Raw genomic sequence first — 16923 nt, 5'->3', positions numbered from 1 at the left:
ATATCTGGGAGTCTGGCCATAACAAACAGGAATTAATTTTTAAGTAAGTTGATTGTACTTCTAATATGAATATATATATTGTAATGTATGGAAGTCATTTCTTTAATCTAACCAAATGCCTTTTTTCTAATTATGTCCATGTATAAATAAGATTACAGTACAAAGTCTTTAATCCGGACTCGTCGAGACTTGGGCGATTCCGGATTAGGTTTTTTCCGGACTATAGATCATCAATTTAAATCTGGTAAGTGGCATGTAGAAATTATAAAATTAAAAATATGAAACCATAATTTATGAAATAAAGAGCAATTATGATCTAAAGGGTATCAAAATTTACAAAAAAAGCTTGATATTTATTTGTTTACTTTATTAAACATTTCTTTAAATGTAAGTTGTTTAAGTTGCTTAGTTTTTTGTACTAATACTTGCTCTTTAATTCTATAAACAGACATAATTTCTTGTTCAGTTCCACCGTTCAAGTCCTGTAATTGCTGTGTCGAGAATACCGACTAACTTGTGGATAGAAATTTTTTCATTTTCAAAAACCTCTCTGTCACTTTCTTCACTATCGGAAGCGGTACATCGAAACATGCTTTTGTTTTGTAGATCCTTTGGCAGCTTCAGAATCGGAAACTCTTTTTGACATAATCGAAAGTTCAAGCTTACTTTTTATAAAATTGCTCTAACAGTCTGCAAAAAATAATAAGCTGGATCCAATTAGAAGATTAAGGAACAATGCAATCTGCAACATTAACTGAAATAGATAATTAGATAATTTTAGCCTAGCTTATGTGCATGCGTAGAAAGTTTGTAGCTTTGAGGTCCAGATTACAGGTCATTCTGGATTATGGACGTCCGGATTAAAGACTTGGACTGTATTGATAATATGAAAAGCACTCCTGTGCTGTTTAGCTTCTGTTAGCTTGAATTCCACTTGACTCCAAGACGAACGAACTACCAGTGTGCAACAGTTTTACCCTTAGGCGGCTGAAAGACACCCTGTATCATATAAGCAGTTTTTTAAACTCTCGTAATCAAATTTATATTCAAATATAACTATTAAAATGCAATAAAATGATAACCAGACTTTGGAGTACTAATAATTTAGTATAAAATATTAAACATTATTCTGCTATTTTTCTACACAAAGCATATTTCACTGATTTTTTTATATAGAGGATTATGTGGATTAAAAGTTGGGTATATCAGTAAAAAATCTAGACCATTTGCCAAAACATGAGCAAAAGTTTCTTATTTTTAAGTAGTGGTGGTGGGGGGTTGACCCTTCTTTCCTTCCTTTCTTTCACCTTCATGGAATTGTCATAATCTACAGTAGTTTTATATGTAGATTCAAGCAGTGGTTAATGAGTTAATATTTGTATTTAAATTTGCTTACTTCTATGCATGGTAACTTACTAAGTTTAATCATTACTAAGTTTACTGAGTTTAATCACACAAATACTACCTACATTAAGAATTAATTTTGTTTCCATCATATTTAAAAGTACTTTGGTAAATAAAAGCTTCCTTCACTCTTTGGTATTTTCTCAGTATGAAAGTGTAAGAAAATTAAAAATCAGTCAAAACATGTTAAATTGAGGATATCCAATTAAATGATGTTGTATTTAATTTTATTTACTTCAATATATGGTACATTACTAAGTTTAATCACAAAAATACTACTTCGATAAATAAAAGCTCTCCTTCACTCCTCAGTATTTTCTCAGTATAAAAGTGTAAGAAAATTTTAAAATGAAATTAACTGAAGAACATGAAATTTAGAATATCCAATTAAATGCTAATATATTTTACATCAGAACTGAATTATAAATAGTTCAGTAACCTGAATCATGTATTATTAAGTGAATGAAAGTCAGTTTGGAGTTTCATCGTAATGGTGTTGCGGTTGCCTCATAATGTAAAAAACCTCCGGTTTTCTTCCAGGTTTCTCCCAAAAAATCTCCCGAATTTTGAGAGTTCAAGGTTGGCAGATATAATACAGAAATTAAATTAGCAAGTGTTATAGTATACCATTTTTATAAGTTTAATGTGAAAGGTAAAACTTGTTCCAGTATGTTTTCTTAAAATTATGTATTACTGCTATTGGAATTTAAAATTATTAGCAGTGTTATTACATACAAGAATTTTTTACCAGTGAATTTAATTATGTCGTTCTTTCCAGGTTTCATTTTCTCAAATTCGTTATTTTGTTCTTGATGAAGCTGATCGTATGCTGGATATGGGTTTTGCGCCAGCAATTCGCAAGATGGTCGAACATTCATCTATGCCAGAAAAAGGTGTGCGTCAGACTTTAATGTTTAGTGCAACATTCCCAGAAGATATTCAAAAAATGGCTGGAGATTTCCTCGATAACTACTTATTTTTAACTGTTGGCATGGTTGGTGCTGCCAATGCTGATGTCGAACAAACATTCTTCAGTGTAGGACAATATGACAAACGGCAAAAGTTGATGGACATTCTTAAAGATGTTGGTGAGTATGGACATTTACTTTTCTATGCATTGTTGAAATGTAAGAAATGTTAACTCGTAAAAAATTAGTTTTTAAAATTTGCTGATCATCATTCTTTAATTCTTTTCTTTAAGATTTTATTTTTTAAAATAATTTTTAAATACATAACTTTAATTTTTAGTATGCAGCACATTGTAATATACATTTATTGAAGGTGACTGTTCTTTTTTTAGGTACTGATAGAACTCTTGTTTTTGTGGAACAAAAAAGAACAGCGGATTTCATTGCTTCACTTTGCTCTCAAAATAACATTCCAACCACAAGCATTCATGGGTAATAATAATTTTTATTTAATCATATAAATTCAAGTAATTTTCATTTTATTCTCACAAAACTAAGAGCTATATGTAATGAATTAAAAAATATGTGAAATTTAATACAAGCAAGCAAAAAATGTTAAACTTTGATTATTGGTTTTTTTAAGATTCTACTTCAAACTGCTATTTATTGAAATTACTTTCTTGTACAGAGTAAAGGAAGTATTGAAATTGTGACAAATTTCATATATTCAGGTTTGAATGGAAATACTCAATTTAATGTTCCCAAATCAATTTGCATGATTTTTTTTTTTTTTTTTTTTTTTTTTTTTTTTTTTTTGTGTGTGTGTGTGTGTGTGTGTGCTTGATGTCAGTATTTATGAGCAAATGAAAGGGATATCTTTCAATTGTTTGTGGGCTAATTGTTTTTGAGTATGCATCTTTCATACTCAAAAACAATTAGCCGTAGAACATTGAAATTTTCCATTTGTGACTGCTATAACATCTAGTTCTATATCTCAGTTTTTTATTGCGATTGGCAATACCAAACACACATATGTATTTGGCAATACCAAATGTAATGAACAGTTTTTAATGACGTTTGTTATGAATGCATTTTTATAGTAGAGAAAGGCAAATACCATTCAAAAGTCATTTTATGTGTACATAAGAATCAGTAAAGCTGAGGGCAGAGATGCTCAAAATCCACTATGTTATATTAAAATGAAAATGAGTTGTATAGGACAGAGGTCACGCAGCATGGCATACTAGACAAAATGCAGTTGAGGAGTCCCTGTGGAAATTGATCACACTCCTGCAGCAAGGCAGTTTGTAGCTCCAGAGTGGCTCTCTGAGGGGTATGGCGAGATGAAATTGCTCTTTCAAGAACATCCCAGACATGCTGTATAGAATTTATGTTAGAAGTTGGCCAATCTATGCAGTGAATAGCCTCACTTTCCAGATAATCGTCGAACAGCCGAGCTGTATTTAAATGAGTGCTGTCTGTTAACAAGAATCCAAGACCAACTGCACCCCTGAAAAGTTGAACATAGGCCTGCAAGATTTCCTGTGCATCTCAGTGGCAATCTGGAAGTCTTTGACACTTTCAAATGCATGGAGGGGTTGTAGGCCATCTAACATTTAGTGCCTGTGCAAACCATTACACCTCTGCCACCGTAATAATCCTTTTTCCTGATGAAATGCAGCAAAAACTGTATATAATTTAATAGGCCATACAAGGAAGTCCACATTAGATTTTTTCTTGCTATTTAATGAAAAAATAGAACTTGGAATTAATTGTGAAAAATTCTAGTGTTGAATTTTTTAAATTTCCTCGAGAGACTGGTTAATTAATGTAGAATAAATTCAAGGAAATAAGTTTAAGTGTAACAAAAAATGTTTAATTGAATGGGAAGTGATGCAGTGCCTACATCAGTGTTTGTTTTTTATGTCTGTGTATTTTTAATGAGATTTACTTTATTATGGATATTTGAAAAGTAAGAAAATTCATTGTGCAAATGATTTTGATTTGGTATAAAATAAAAGAGCAGGTTGACATTAAAAAATCGAGCCATTGATAAGACATTGCCTTCAGATTTCTGACAATTTCGAAGTGTATTTAAAAATTGCTGCATTCGCGCAGCACTATTTTCTGGAGGCTTTCCCCCCTTCTTCTTCTTCTTCTTCTTTTTTTTTTTTTTAATATGGCAGTATACTCCAGAAACAGTATATGTTAATGAGAGGTGTCTAGTTCTTCACTTATTTCTGGTACTGCAGTACAGAAGTTCATAAAAAAAATTCAACATTCAAAATGCAGTGTACTATGTTGTCAATGCATGAAAGTCAGTTATCAAGTATTTTGATGGCATTATTTACTTGACATCCTCTGCCATCAACTTTGAGTCTGTTTTCTGTCACAACCATCAAAATTTCTTCTTCAAATATGAGTAGCCACTGTTGTTGAGGATCTAATACCGAGTCAGGAAGATGATCATTCTGACTGCTAGTTAGCTTATTTTAAGAAATTATTAAAGTTTTGAGGCTTTACTTTATTTAATAAAAATTAAAATTCTGAGGAATATTTCATTTAGTCAAATTAAAATTCTGAGAATTATTCAGTTGAACTAAAATTCTGTAGAACTGTTTTCTTTAGTTGAAATTTAATATTTCATTCTTTCTTTAAATGTATACAAATATAGTCATTTCCTTTTAAAATATGTAAAAGAAGTTATAGAGGGCACTGCACTGCTCTTGCATAATTTATCTAAAAGTTTCAATTTTGATAGAGAGTGTGATCAGGAGTGGCAAAAAAGAGTTCAACGTACTGGTAATGTAAATCCCATCAAATTTGTAAATGCATTGTTCTTAGATTATTATTTATAAAGTGTTTATTTGAATTCATCATGACACCAAGAACCATCAAAGGAGTTATGATAAAACTACATATATGAAATTAATTTCATTTATTCCGATATGGCATAGCATGCGTAAGCTGTGTGTCGTATGAAATTAGACTGTTGTATAATTTATTAAAAAAATATTTCATTGACTTATTCTCAGTTAGACTTATAATGTGGATTTTTGTGCTGTGCAAAATTTAAAGAAAGACTGTGAATTGGTTGTTTTAAAGTTTGAAAGATATTTAATTCTGGATTAAAGGAGGGGAAAAGAGGTCTTTTTATTATTTTCCTCCATTGGGGAGAGGGGTGGAGAGGGTTACTTTTTCTGGATTCGATGGTAAATTTACGAATTCTTCTATCATAAGCGGATATCAATCACTTAAGACGGTATGCTTTCTATATGTAAATTGTTTCTATAACATTTGAAACTTTAATAATTAAGTATTACAAGATTTATCTTTATTACCTTTCTAGAGATCGACTACAACGTGAACGAGAAGAAGCATTGCGAGATTTTAGAACTGGTAAAATGCCTGTGTTAGTAGCCACAGCTGTTGCAGCTCGAGGTCTCGATATTAAGGATGTGAAACATGTTATAAATTATGATCTTCCACAAACAATTGATGAGTATGTTCACCGAATAGGAAGAACGGGTAGAGTTGGAAATCTAGGAAAAGCCACTAGTTTTTATGATTCCAATGCTGATCAGCCATTAGCAAGATCATTGAAAAAGATCTTAATTGATGTAAGTATTTATTACTTAAATTTTTTTTTATATCTGTAAAAGATTCACTCAGGAATATTTTTGATTAAATTTTAATTTTCCTCTTTATAGAAATGTAACTTTATCAATGTGAAGCAGAAGTAAAGTGCTATGCAAAATCTGTTTACCCATATTTTCTTGAAAATATTCCCCCCCCCCTAGTTTTTTTTAGCAATTGTTTCTGAAAATTTAAAAAATATTTGCATAATTTCCCCCTTCGTCTACTGTATATTGTTTTCCCCTCTTAGGGCTAGTTTATTGGTAAACTGTTGATTTGATTGGTCCTTTGATTGTTTTTATCGTGTGCAAAACTTTTTGCCTCTTATATCTGTGTCGTCATTGGTACTTTACAGTGCTGTAATGCAGTCAGTGGCTGTGTATTTCTTTGGAATTTGTTTTTTGACTAGTACTAAAATTTCTTCTTTCAAATTTCTTTTTTGTTTGCTGGTATGAAATGTTTTATTCTGTTTTACAGTGAACTACTTTAACAACAATAGTTTCATTAGTATTAATTTTGAACTTTTAGGACTACGTAAGCATATATTAAATCATTTGAAATAATTTTGACAGAATTTTTGTCTTCTTTTGATACTAAATTGCAAAAATTTTTATTATTACCAACAAGAATTTTTATTTCTGCTGTGTTCTTTTTATTGTAGGCACACAAAGAAGTACCTGATTGGCTTTCTCAAGAAGCTGATCAAGCTGTAGGTACAACTGTACAATATGGTGGCCGAGGCAATTTTGGTTCTAGAGATGTCCGTAATAACAGGGTAAGTTAGCTTTTTCCAATACAATCTTGTATTTTTTCAGTGTTAATTAGCAGACCTGAAAGGAAACATATGCCATCTATTGAGGGACTATATGTCACTGTGCTGAGTTGCTATGTGTCGAGATGTAAAGTATCTTATTATATGAATATTTGAGCGAAAAACATTTTTAGAATTAAAAGAAAGCAACATAGTTAGTTATGCTTTAAAAATACAGTAAATATGTAAAACATTTAATTATACATTGTTTGTTAGGATTCCTATTCTTTATTACGAATATTAGCAATAGCCATTTTAAGTAGTAATATTAAGTAATATAAGATTAGCTGTTAAAAATATTTCATCCATTTTCATGGATTATATAGAATTTGTGTAGGAAATAATTTTACTATTGTTTTCTCCTTTTGGCTGTATTTCTCTTTCATTCCACATAAAAAAAACAAGGAACTTAGATGTGGATGAAAAGAGTTACGTTGTAAAATTAATGTTTTCTCTTTATCAGAACTGTAACGCAGTTCTGATAAACCGAACACCGAAGTTATCACCGAAGTGATAACACCGAAGTGTGCATGCAGATAAGTGTGCATACTTATCTGTATGCACACTTTGGTCAATGAAATATAGCAATGAAAAATATGTTTTTAAAGTAGAAATAATCTGAAATTGATACTTATGTGAACCAGTAGTAAGTCTATTGTGAAATATGTACTTCATTCTGACAAAGTATATATATATTCAATATAGCTGTTGAAACAGTAGAGGAAATAAGATGCAATCTATATTTCTGTATATTTAACAGTAACTGTATGTATTACAGTATACAAACTATAACTGTATAATTAAGGTAAAGTACATAAATAAAGTACACGAGTTATTTCCTTTTTCTGTTTTAAAAATTGCAATTACTTATAATAAATTGCTTCAAACTGCAGCACATTAATAATTCCATGTCTTATGGTTCTTGCATAATGTTTATGATGCAAATTTCTTTGCATACTGAAACTCAAACAGCTTTTAACAGCCAATAGGAAAATTTCAGTGCCATAATTCGAATCCCTTTAAACTAAGTTTCCATCTTACATTCGTCACATTCCTCTAACTTCTGTGCCACCAAACTTGTTGCTTATATTTGAAAATAATTTAAAATTATATACAGTGCATGTGTAATTCTTCACAAATAAACAGCTATTACGGAAATTGGCTTAAAAAGTGTTCATCAACGAGAATGAAAAGCAATATTAAAAATCAAATATGACTGCAGTTACTTCCTTATGCTGCAGCTATGTCTTAATGTCATCTTCTTCAACATTTCTATTACATTTTAATATAAACTAATATATTATAACTATATACCTTAGTGTATGTAAATTTTTACATTTCTATTAAATATCAGTGGCTTTAAAAAATAGTCAAGAATTGTAATTTGTGTGTTTTTCATTTCAGTTTAAATTTAAAAAAAATATATATCTTAAAAAATGTGACTGCAATGAGAAACATTCCATTTTTCTCTTTTCAAATTTTATAAATGCTTCTAATTTTACAAAAATTGTGACCTTTTTGGCAAGCTCTTTCACTTTATGTGTGTCTGTTTCAGGGTCGTGACAAGCCAATAAACTCCAACGATGCATTTAATAATTATAGTAGCCAACCAACATCGTTCAGTGAACCTGTAGCTGATGAAGAAGACTGGGGTTGAAATGTTTCTGTTAGTTTTGAACTTTCTGTTTGAATTAAACGTACTGTGACCAATTGTATTATATGTAAAAAGGAAAGCAGAAATATATTTTCATTTAGCTTTTCATGTCTAAAATTGTTTTGATAATTTTAAACAAGTTTAAATGTGCCACATTGTACATATCCAAATCAAGTGATCTTTCAGTGTGTTGTATTTTTATGAAAACTAAAAAATTCACGGAAAAGTTATTTGTTGTTCAAGTTGTTTATGTACCAGAATCGTGACTAATATAAAAATGTTACCAGCATTTTATACAGCTGACGAGTTCTCTTTTGATTGTAAAGGAGAACATTTTTTAAAACATTTCATCATATTCAAAGTCTTGATCAACATGAACAAATATTTCACCCTCTACTTGTATTTTCTCACTGGATTTTACATCTTGATTTTCTTCTTCAATTTGTTTGCTTTGTGTATAAAAATCTTCGGGATCGATGTCATCCCTCTTTTTTCTTCCTAAATATACTGGTGTCTGCTTTACTCCCTATAAAAATTTAAAAGCAATTCATGTGATAAATGTTAAAAAATATTGTTAAAAATATATGTTGTAATAAAGATTGATAATAAAGCAAAGCATTTTTGATGTAGATGAAAACATCTATCATTACCTGCACTAGCAAAAATTAATTTTTAAAGAAGGCTAAAAACTTTTAAAGAATACTTAGTCCTAAATCCAAAATAAAGACACATATTTATCTTAAATATGTAAAGAATAGTCTTTTTATGCTCCTTGGAAATTTAAGATATCATAATCAACTCTTTCTTACATGTTTTGATGCTCAGTTTTCACATTCTGTTTAAAGTGTACCGTTTACATACTCACATGGAATTAAATGAAACTATGTGAATTAATGAAACTAACTTATTCTTGAATATCTTGCTCTTGAAATTCGTTTCACCTATAATGTTGATGATTTCTCTGAGAGTTAACTCACACATTGGAAATGGCATAATTTTAAATTTTGACCAATTTTAATGGTGTTATTTAGACAGGTTTGTCTAAATAATTAGACCTTTTGCTCAATTTTAAATATGTAGCAGTAATGGGAAACAATTTTGTGTGTTCCCTGAGTAAAATTTCGTGCATATGATATTCCATATAAAATTACTATATGATGAATTAATGTTGTTTCTGTTTTTATCTTTCTACTGATAGATACGCTGCATAATCTCAGTTATCTATCAGTCTGAGGCTCATTACTCTGATAAGAGAATATGGCAAGTAATAGAATTTTCTGTGATAAGGTAATAGAACAATCAATAACTAAAGAGCAAATTTCTTGTTTCTTTGGAGGGGGGGTAAACTGTGTAATCACAATTAGTCTTTCCAAGTGTTTATCATTGTGACAGATCTCCCATTGAAATCCAGTGTTTTATTTGTAGAAATTGATAAAAGCCAATTTCTTTATATATGAAAGAATATGTTTTTTGTAGTGTTACTAATAAAATTGTGTAAAATAATCATATACTGATTTACGCTTTCTCTAAGCAGACAACCCTTTTTTTAATTGTACCTTTGCTTTAGTTTTTCCAGAGCTTTAATTTCAAAACAAATATTTTTCTTTTATTAACTCATTGTTTAACCTCGGTTTCTAAATTTAAAATTTTCAATTTGATCATTTCTTTGAACGCTTAGCACAATCGGTATAAAAGACTTTCTGATGAAATTCTATTCTTTTAAAGTTGATTCTGGTGAATTTTTTCCCTGCCTAAATGGTGGCCAATTAATCAGAATTGATAGTTTTTCTTTCAATCAACTTTCTTAATCTTAAATTTACTTAAGATTAATTAAATTAAAATAACTTAAGACAGAATAGGAAAATCCTTTAGAATAATACTTATTTGTACTCTTTAATAAGGAAAACGGCAGTCAGCTAGGAAATGCGTTGAAGGGCTGCATTCAGTCTGATAAGAAAGATAATCATTGGATAGTTGAAGAATGGAATGATCATGAAGGGATATATTGAGAAAGTGACTGTTCAAAACACTGGCTGTAAAGTATAATATGTAAAACTGTAAAGTATAACATGTTGTAGGGAGGAAAAATGATTATCTGATAGAAATTTAATAGTAAAGTGCTTGCGATGCATTGTTGAGGGTCTGCTTTAAAATGCAATGTATAAAATGAGAAAAACAATATTATTTTCATATTCCTCATGCTGCTCATATAACCGATTAGATTTGTATCAATGAAAGCCATATAACTGGAAGTGACTGTGTTTGGTGCGAACACATCTTGTTTGCAGCCAGTACTATAATTTGTGAGAAAATATGAAAAGCTAAGATTCTTTAAGCTTGCTTAGAAATTTTAATTTGTATATTACAAAGCATGGGTATCTGATGAAAATTATGAAATGGGTGTTTTAAAGAGTTATAATATTTATGAGAAGAGAAGTGAAAAATAATTGATAATTAACATAAAGGTTGGTTCCATCCAGGTTGTATCTTCTCCCCCCCTTAAACATTTCTTTGGATCATCCACATTTTTAACAAAAATATAAGTTTTTGTTTTAATCTGGACTTTGAAAAATGATGCATACAATTCATATTCTCCCCCCCTTAAACTGCTATACATCTATACAAAATATCATATACTCAGCAAGAATTTTTAACTTATTTTAATATGCAGGGTCTGTTAAAGATAAACCTCTTACACTACAGGAAATGGGCAAAAATGATTATGATCAAAGAATAGATAAAACATTACCAATCAAATATTGAATACAAATGCTAATAAACTGCCCAATGTGAAAGAATTGTGCAGTAGATATTCCAGAGCCTGTACTTAAGGAATTTATAGAATAGTTAACTGCTGAATTTTTCAAAAATTATCTTAAAAATAGGTTCGTTTTACATCATGAACACATGATTGAGAAATTTTTATCTCTTAAATATATTATTTACAGCTTTTCATTTGGGAAGCATATGATGGTTATTAGCTATTTATGCCAATGGAGTCCCATTGGTTTCTAATGTTTGTTTTGTGTATGGTATATTTTGTTTATTTTCTTATATATTGTAAGCGTACAAAATGAATAGTCATTTGCACATATCTAGGAGGAAAACCATAATAGTAAAACCACCAGTATGAGAATCAAGTAAACATTTTGTAATGTAATACAATGAAGTCTCTATTATAAGGAATACTGCTTTATGAATTCATCTATTTAGAAAAGTCTTTCACATGATTCTGCCCAAAATATGAATTTCCTTGTATCAAAAACTTAATAGTGAAATACGCTCTAGGATTATGCCGGTAATGTTTGCTAGATTGCAAAATTGTTATATTAAGACAAATTACTAAGAGCTTAAGAGCCAATGGCTCATACAGAATATTGCTATCCATGAAGAGCTTGGCATAGAATAAATAGCTGTTTTTACTACCAAATTCTCAAGGAAATTATTTTGCAAAATTAATGAGGCGAACAATAGTCCAGTTTCTAGCATGAACTACTACGTCACAAATACCACATTTACAGTATAAAACGGCCTGATACTGGGTTGCACTTAAACTAAAATTATTTGTTCTAGTATACTTATACCTCCTTCCCAATATGTTTCTTTACAGTAAGCCTTGATATCACAGACTTCCAGAAAGGGTGAGACAGTAAAGTTTAAAAAGAGAAGCCAGTATATCCAGGCATGAGAAACAAAACTTGGAGAGAAGTCCAAAAGCCGAACAATGATGAGATGTTCTCCACGGCATCTGTTATGCCCAGAAGTGGTTAGTCCATTCAATATGAGCAAGCGACGACTTAAGAATTTTTGACATTGCAATCCATCCTTCTTTATTTCGCATGCCCGCCTGTGGCCGAGCAGTAAAGTCGCTGAAAACTTGGTAATTTGATCTGAGGTTCGAATCCCGCGACTGGGCTAGCTGCTTGGGCATTTTTGTGATTTTCCCCATGTGTGTACAAGCCAGTTCGCTTAGAAAGTCCTACACGAAGGCATCTATCTATCTCCTTAGATAGGTAGCCCTTGGACGTAACCATAATCACATAAACCAAGCCAAAAAAAATCTTCATCCGGCTGCTGCGTAGAAGCTCTTGAGGCCCTATTTCTCTTGATGGCTAATAACGCAGAATGTTTAATTATGTTTCCTTCTGCTCTTTCTAGCCTTGACTTCAACAACTATGAGATTACAGTCAAATCTGGTTAATTGGACCACTGGATAAACGGACCAGCCGCTTATTTGGACCAAAATTCCGTTTAATCGGACCAAAAAATGCGAGAGCGAATAAGAAACAGAAGCCACAAGTCAGATGCGTACAGCAGATGTACAGGTGGTCCGCGAGATATGGGAGGATCTGTAGCTCCGCTCCCCAGGCGAATGCTTTATCAAAGGTCAAGACTTCCTTAAAGTGCATAACAAAAGCAAAACCAGTGGGATGTGAATGCAAGCACCATTTTCTTTGACTTTTCTTAAAACAGAGCCACCACTAGCCGACAGTGAAGTTATTGGTACCACTGCGTCTTCGATTTTCGAGGAAATGAACAACAGAGTGTCCGGCTTCACCTGAAAGGAATTCCCGCCTGTCAATCATGATTAAAGTTTACACAAGAAAGCTATCATTTCACCACCCTTTTGGGATGATTTTAGTGCCAAAGCTTTGAATGGCGAGCATTTTATCTCCCTCTTGACCTCAACATCTTGACCCCGAAACACCAAGGTTTCTTTAGACCACTTTAGTCCGTGAACTGTGCGCATGTCTTGTCTCCCCTGCCAAAATGCCATGATGGGACTTGACATTAGCTGAAAAAAATTGGTTTGCTGGGTAAGATCAAGCAACAACCGTGAAACACTAGTCAGCGTGGGTTGGTGGAATTCGCACTTGATAAAACAAGAGAATGAGCTATGAGAAGAATGGGCATAATGTGAAGGACGAGGAGGAACTTCCAAAAAACGGAAGTGTTAAAGGCAAGGATCCAGACGTCGATGAAGCCCCTAATGAATGGTTTGCCATTGTTACTGGACGAGCTGTGCAAGCAAACGGCCCAATGTTAAAATGCAAAGCAGAAGAGCTCGCTGAAAAGCTGGTCCACGATGACTTTAAAACTACAGACGGTTGGTTGTCTCGATGGAATTCAGACATGATATAAAATTCAAGAAAGCACGTGGTGTGAAAGAAAATGCAGATGCTGAAGAATGGAAATCAACAAATCTGCCCTAGCTAAAATTTTTCATAAGTTACAAACATGTTGCACTCTCTGGCTCCAAAAATGTGATGGATCGAGTAACTGCCTTGTGCTGCTCAAACATGGCAGGAGCAGACAAGAGGAAGCTGTTGGTTACAGGAAAAAGCTCTAAGCCTCGCTGCTTTAAAGGACTTAGGATGGACAGAGAGCTACAATGCCAGTCTAGAAAAGTGCTGCTGCTTCTTGACAGTTGAGCAGTATATCCTCATTCAGATTACTTGAAGAACATCCAACTGGAATTTCTACCTCCCAGGACTCTCACTGTGACTTTAAGCACTTGGTCTTGGAGATGAATGTGGACATGCTCATTGAAAGTGAAAATGATGACGGACATGTGGAACTTCAACAGGTACAAAATTGCGAATAATTTTTATCCATCGACAACGAGCTTCAATGCTATCATGAAAATGAAGATTACGGTGCTGGAATCGTTGCTCGAGTTGCAGCAAAACACACGACAGCATTGGAAGACCAAGAAAGTGATGATGATGTCGCTAATAAGTTAGTGCAAGTGATAACACAGGGTGCGAGGAAATCCATTGAAACTTTGCGTCGGTATTTCATGCAGGAGGGAAATGAAGGCAGTCCCATTGCTGCATTAGATGTTTGTGGTGATTTCTTTCATGTGCAAGCCGTCAAGAGAACGCTTCAGATCACATTGGATAAGTTCTTCAAATGTTGAATGGGACTTAGTAAGAAATTGTTTTTATTGTGCTTCGCATGCTGAGTATCGTGGAAATTGTTTCTTAGAATTTGGTTCTAAATGAATTTTCTCAATGATAAAGTTTGACTGTCGTTCTTGTTTGTACATGTATGTTCGCCATGTGTGTGTACCGCACAATGAAGGTCATAATTACATTTTAATACATGATTTACATGCACATTTATTGTTTACTACATATAGCACGTCCCATCTTACAACATAGGACATGTTCGCGTAATCGGACCAGCCGGTTATTAGGACCAAAACGATCGCTTCTCGATGTGGTCCGATTCCTAATCGACTGTACTTTTCTTAAACTGATTTAAGTATTTTGCATAATAAAATTCGTCAAGACCAAAATCCTCTGCATCCATTAAGGTGAAAAATTCACCTTTTAGTTTATGAAGCTAGCTTGAATTGGTTTTCCCAGCATAGTTTTTCTTATAAATCATCAACATCATTGAGACTCCGAAAGATTTCAGTTCCTTCTTCTTCTTCACCTTATATCCTAATTTGGTCAAAATTGCAAATGACTGGTTGACCTGAACTGAGCTGTGAGCAATATTTATGCTAATTAATCAAAGAACAAGTCAAAAACTTCACAAGAGGCAGTGGCATTGAACAGCCAGTCAGACGGCACTTTAAGCAAATTAATTGGTGGCAATCGTAGCTACGTATTTGAAGCAGAAGCAGCTGACTAAAATGACAACCTTCACAGTCGATGGTCTCCCTCGAAAATCCACAATTTTTCTGAGGGAGCATTTTCCTGCATCTTCTGAATAAAACAATATTGCATTTTTGAGGATTCAGTTTCATTCGCCAGATTTGGATAATGTGCTACGATGTTGATAGTTATTTTGAAGAATTTTTTTAAAACAAACTGAGGCTTTAAGGACTTGATGAAAATACAGTGTCATCAGCATATTTGGTAACTTTTGAATTAAGTGGCTCAGAAAAATCATTTATATAGATATTAAATAATGTGAAAAGATAGCACCTTGGGCTGTCCCAATTTTGCATCTTCTGTGTATCTCTAATTTTTATTTGAAATGTAAGATTTTTGAGAAAAAAGCTGATGGTTTTAATGATATTTATAGAACAGTTCTGTATACTGAATTTTGTCAAAGGCCTCTGTATTGAGGAAGCAACTTGCGACCGTAAATGCTTCTGCAATGAACAGTAGTGTGGCTGGTTCCATCCGGACTGAAAGGAGCTGAATAGATTACGGTCTTCGGTGATTTTGGTAATTTCAATTTGTAAAATTCGTTAGATATTTTTTCCATACAGGTGAGCAAACTTATGCCATGATAATTTTTAGGATCTTTCTGATCTTTTCCTCGTTTTAGAAAAATAGTGACAATGGCGTGTTTCCATTGCTACAGAAAGTAGTTAAGCGTAAGCCCGTGTTAATGTACCTCGAAGGAAGTTCTATTAGTGATGTTATTCAAAGGTCTGCACTTTGTGGATTTTGAAGTCGTTTATTAAATTTTGTAATTCCTTTGGGAATGCAGCAGCGATCAGGTTGGATGAGTTGCGGGGTGGTAGGTTTGTGATAAATTCTCCCACTTCATTTATTCGATCTGTATTGTGCGATGAGGTAGGAAATTTTGGTCGAGCAGTCTTTTAATTGCAGGAGCTCCTGTTCTCCATTGTGTAGCAATTTCATTTTTTCTTCTAATCAAATTGAACATGCGATTCAGGATGGTATGTAATGTTATCGTAATTTTGTTTTAATCTGGTGGCATTATTAATGACTCTTCTAATGTAATTATTGGTATTGTGAATTTCATTCTCAATGTTATTCATTCAGAGATGTTATTGCAGCATAGGGTTGGCTGTTGGCATTGTGATGCTAGATTTAAACTTGTTCCAGTTAATGATGTAACTTGCAGGAGGATGATTATGTTTAATTCCATGCAAGATGAAACTGAAAGGTAGATAATGGGAGCAAAATTAATGTTTCACTTCAAGGAAAGGGGATTTGAGTCATATTTTTATAATTAATGTATCCAATACTTCCGAGGATCCAACGTGATGAAGTAGGTAGGTTGAGTAAGTCCAATGGTGTTGAGTCTATTGATGATTGCAAAGTTATCAGTTATATTCCCATTTGCAGTTCTGATGCGAGAGTTCCAAGAAGGGGCTTTTGCACTTAAATCATCAGCTATTAGCGTGGAAAATTGCAGTTAGTCAGCATCGTGAGATCACTATATGTAAATCTATTTTTTGGAGGACTGTAAACAGAGATGGTAATATATGGATTCCCAGTGAGGTTCTGTAACATTATCACAGTATAATCTATTGAAGTGTTACAGGTGAGATATTTTGAAGTCTTCAGTAATTTTTAGCCATAATTAAGGTGCCTCTGCCACTATTGTATGAACGATCTGTTCTGAAAATTTTATAGCCGTAGTTCCGCTTGCAATCACAAGAACGGAGATGAGTTTCATTGACAAGTATAGTTCGACTGCCTCATCCGCGACCATGAGCGCAAAAACGCATGCGCCATTCGAACCGAATTATTTTCAAAATAGGGTGGAAGGATGTGGACTTTCCCCTTGAGCATAGC

At 32.8% G+C, this 16923-nt stretch overlaps 2 protein-coding genes across 6 annotated transcripts in view; one reads left to right on the top strand and one right to left on the bottom strand.

Moving 5' to 3' along the window:
* LOC118189627 (ATP-dependent RNA helicase DDX4-like) overlaps window positions 1-8530 on the top strand; it is a 58627-nt gene extending 50097 nt beyond the window's left edge. For all 5 annotated transcript variants that reach the window (XM_035360279.2, XM_035360283.2, XM_035360281.2 and 2 more), the window contains 5 exons: window positions 2183-2492; window positions 2705-2804; window positions 5662-5932; window positions 6610-6723; window positions 8315-8530. In XM_035360279.2, the coding sequence (XP_035216170.1) occupies window positions 2183-2492; window positions 2705-2804; window positions 5662-5932; window positions 6610-6723; window positions 8315-8416 (897 nt within the window). In that variant the 3' untranslated portion in view covers window positions 8417-8530. The remainder of the gene's footprint in view (window positions 1-2182; window positions 2493-2704; window positions 2805-5661; window positions 5933-6609; window positions 6724-8314) is intronic.
* A 141-nt stretch (window positions 8531-8671) lies between these two features.
* LOC118189630 (uncharacterized) overlaps window positions 8672-16923 on the bottom strand; it is a 50331-nt gene continuing 42079 nt past the window's right edge. The window contains exon 7 of the mRNA XM_085821176.1: window positions 8672-8939. Within this exon, the coding sequence (XP_085677302.1) occupies window positions 8751-8939 (189 nt within the window). The 3' untranslated portion in view covers window positions 8672-8750. The remainder of the gene's footprint in view (window positions 8940-16923) is intronic.

Source organism: Stegodyphus dumicola, chromosome 7, assembly GCF_044657685.1.
Source record: "Stegodyphus dumicola isolate Sdum_Otavi_A_Nest chromosome 7, ASM4465768v1".
Taxonomy (NCBI): domain Eukaryota; kingdom Metazoa; phylum Arthropoda; class Arachnida; order Araneae; family Eresidae; genus Stegodyphus; species Stegodyphus dumicola.
This window is presented reverse-complemented; position numbering and strand designations above follow the sequence as displayed.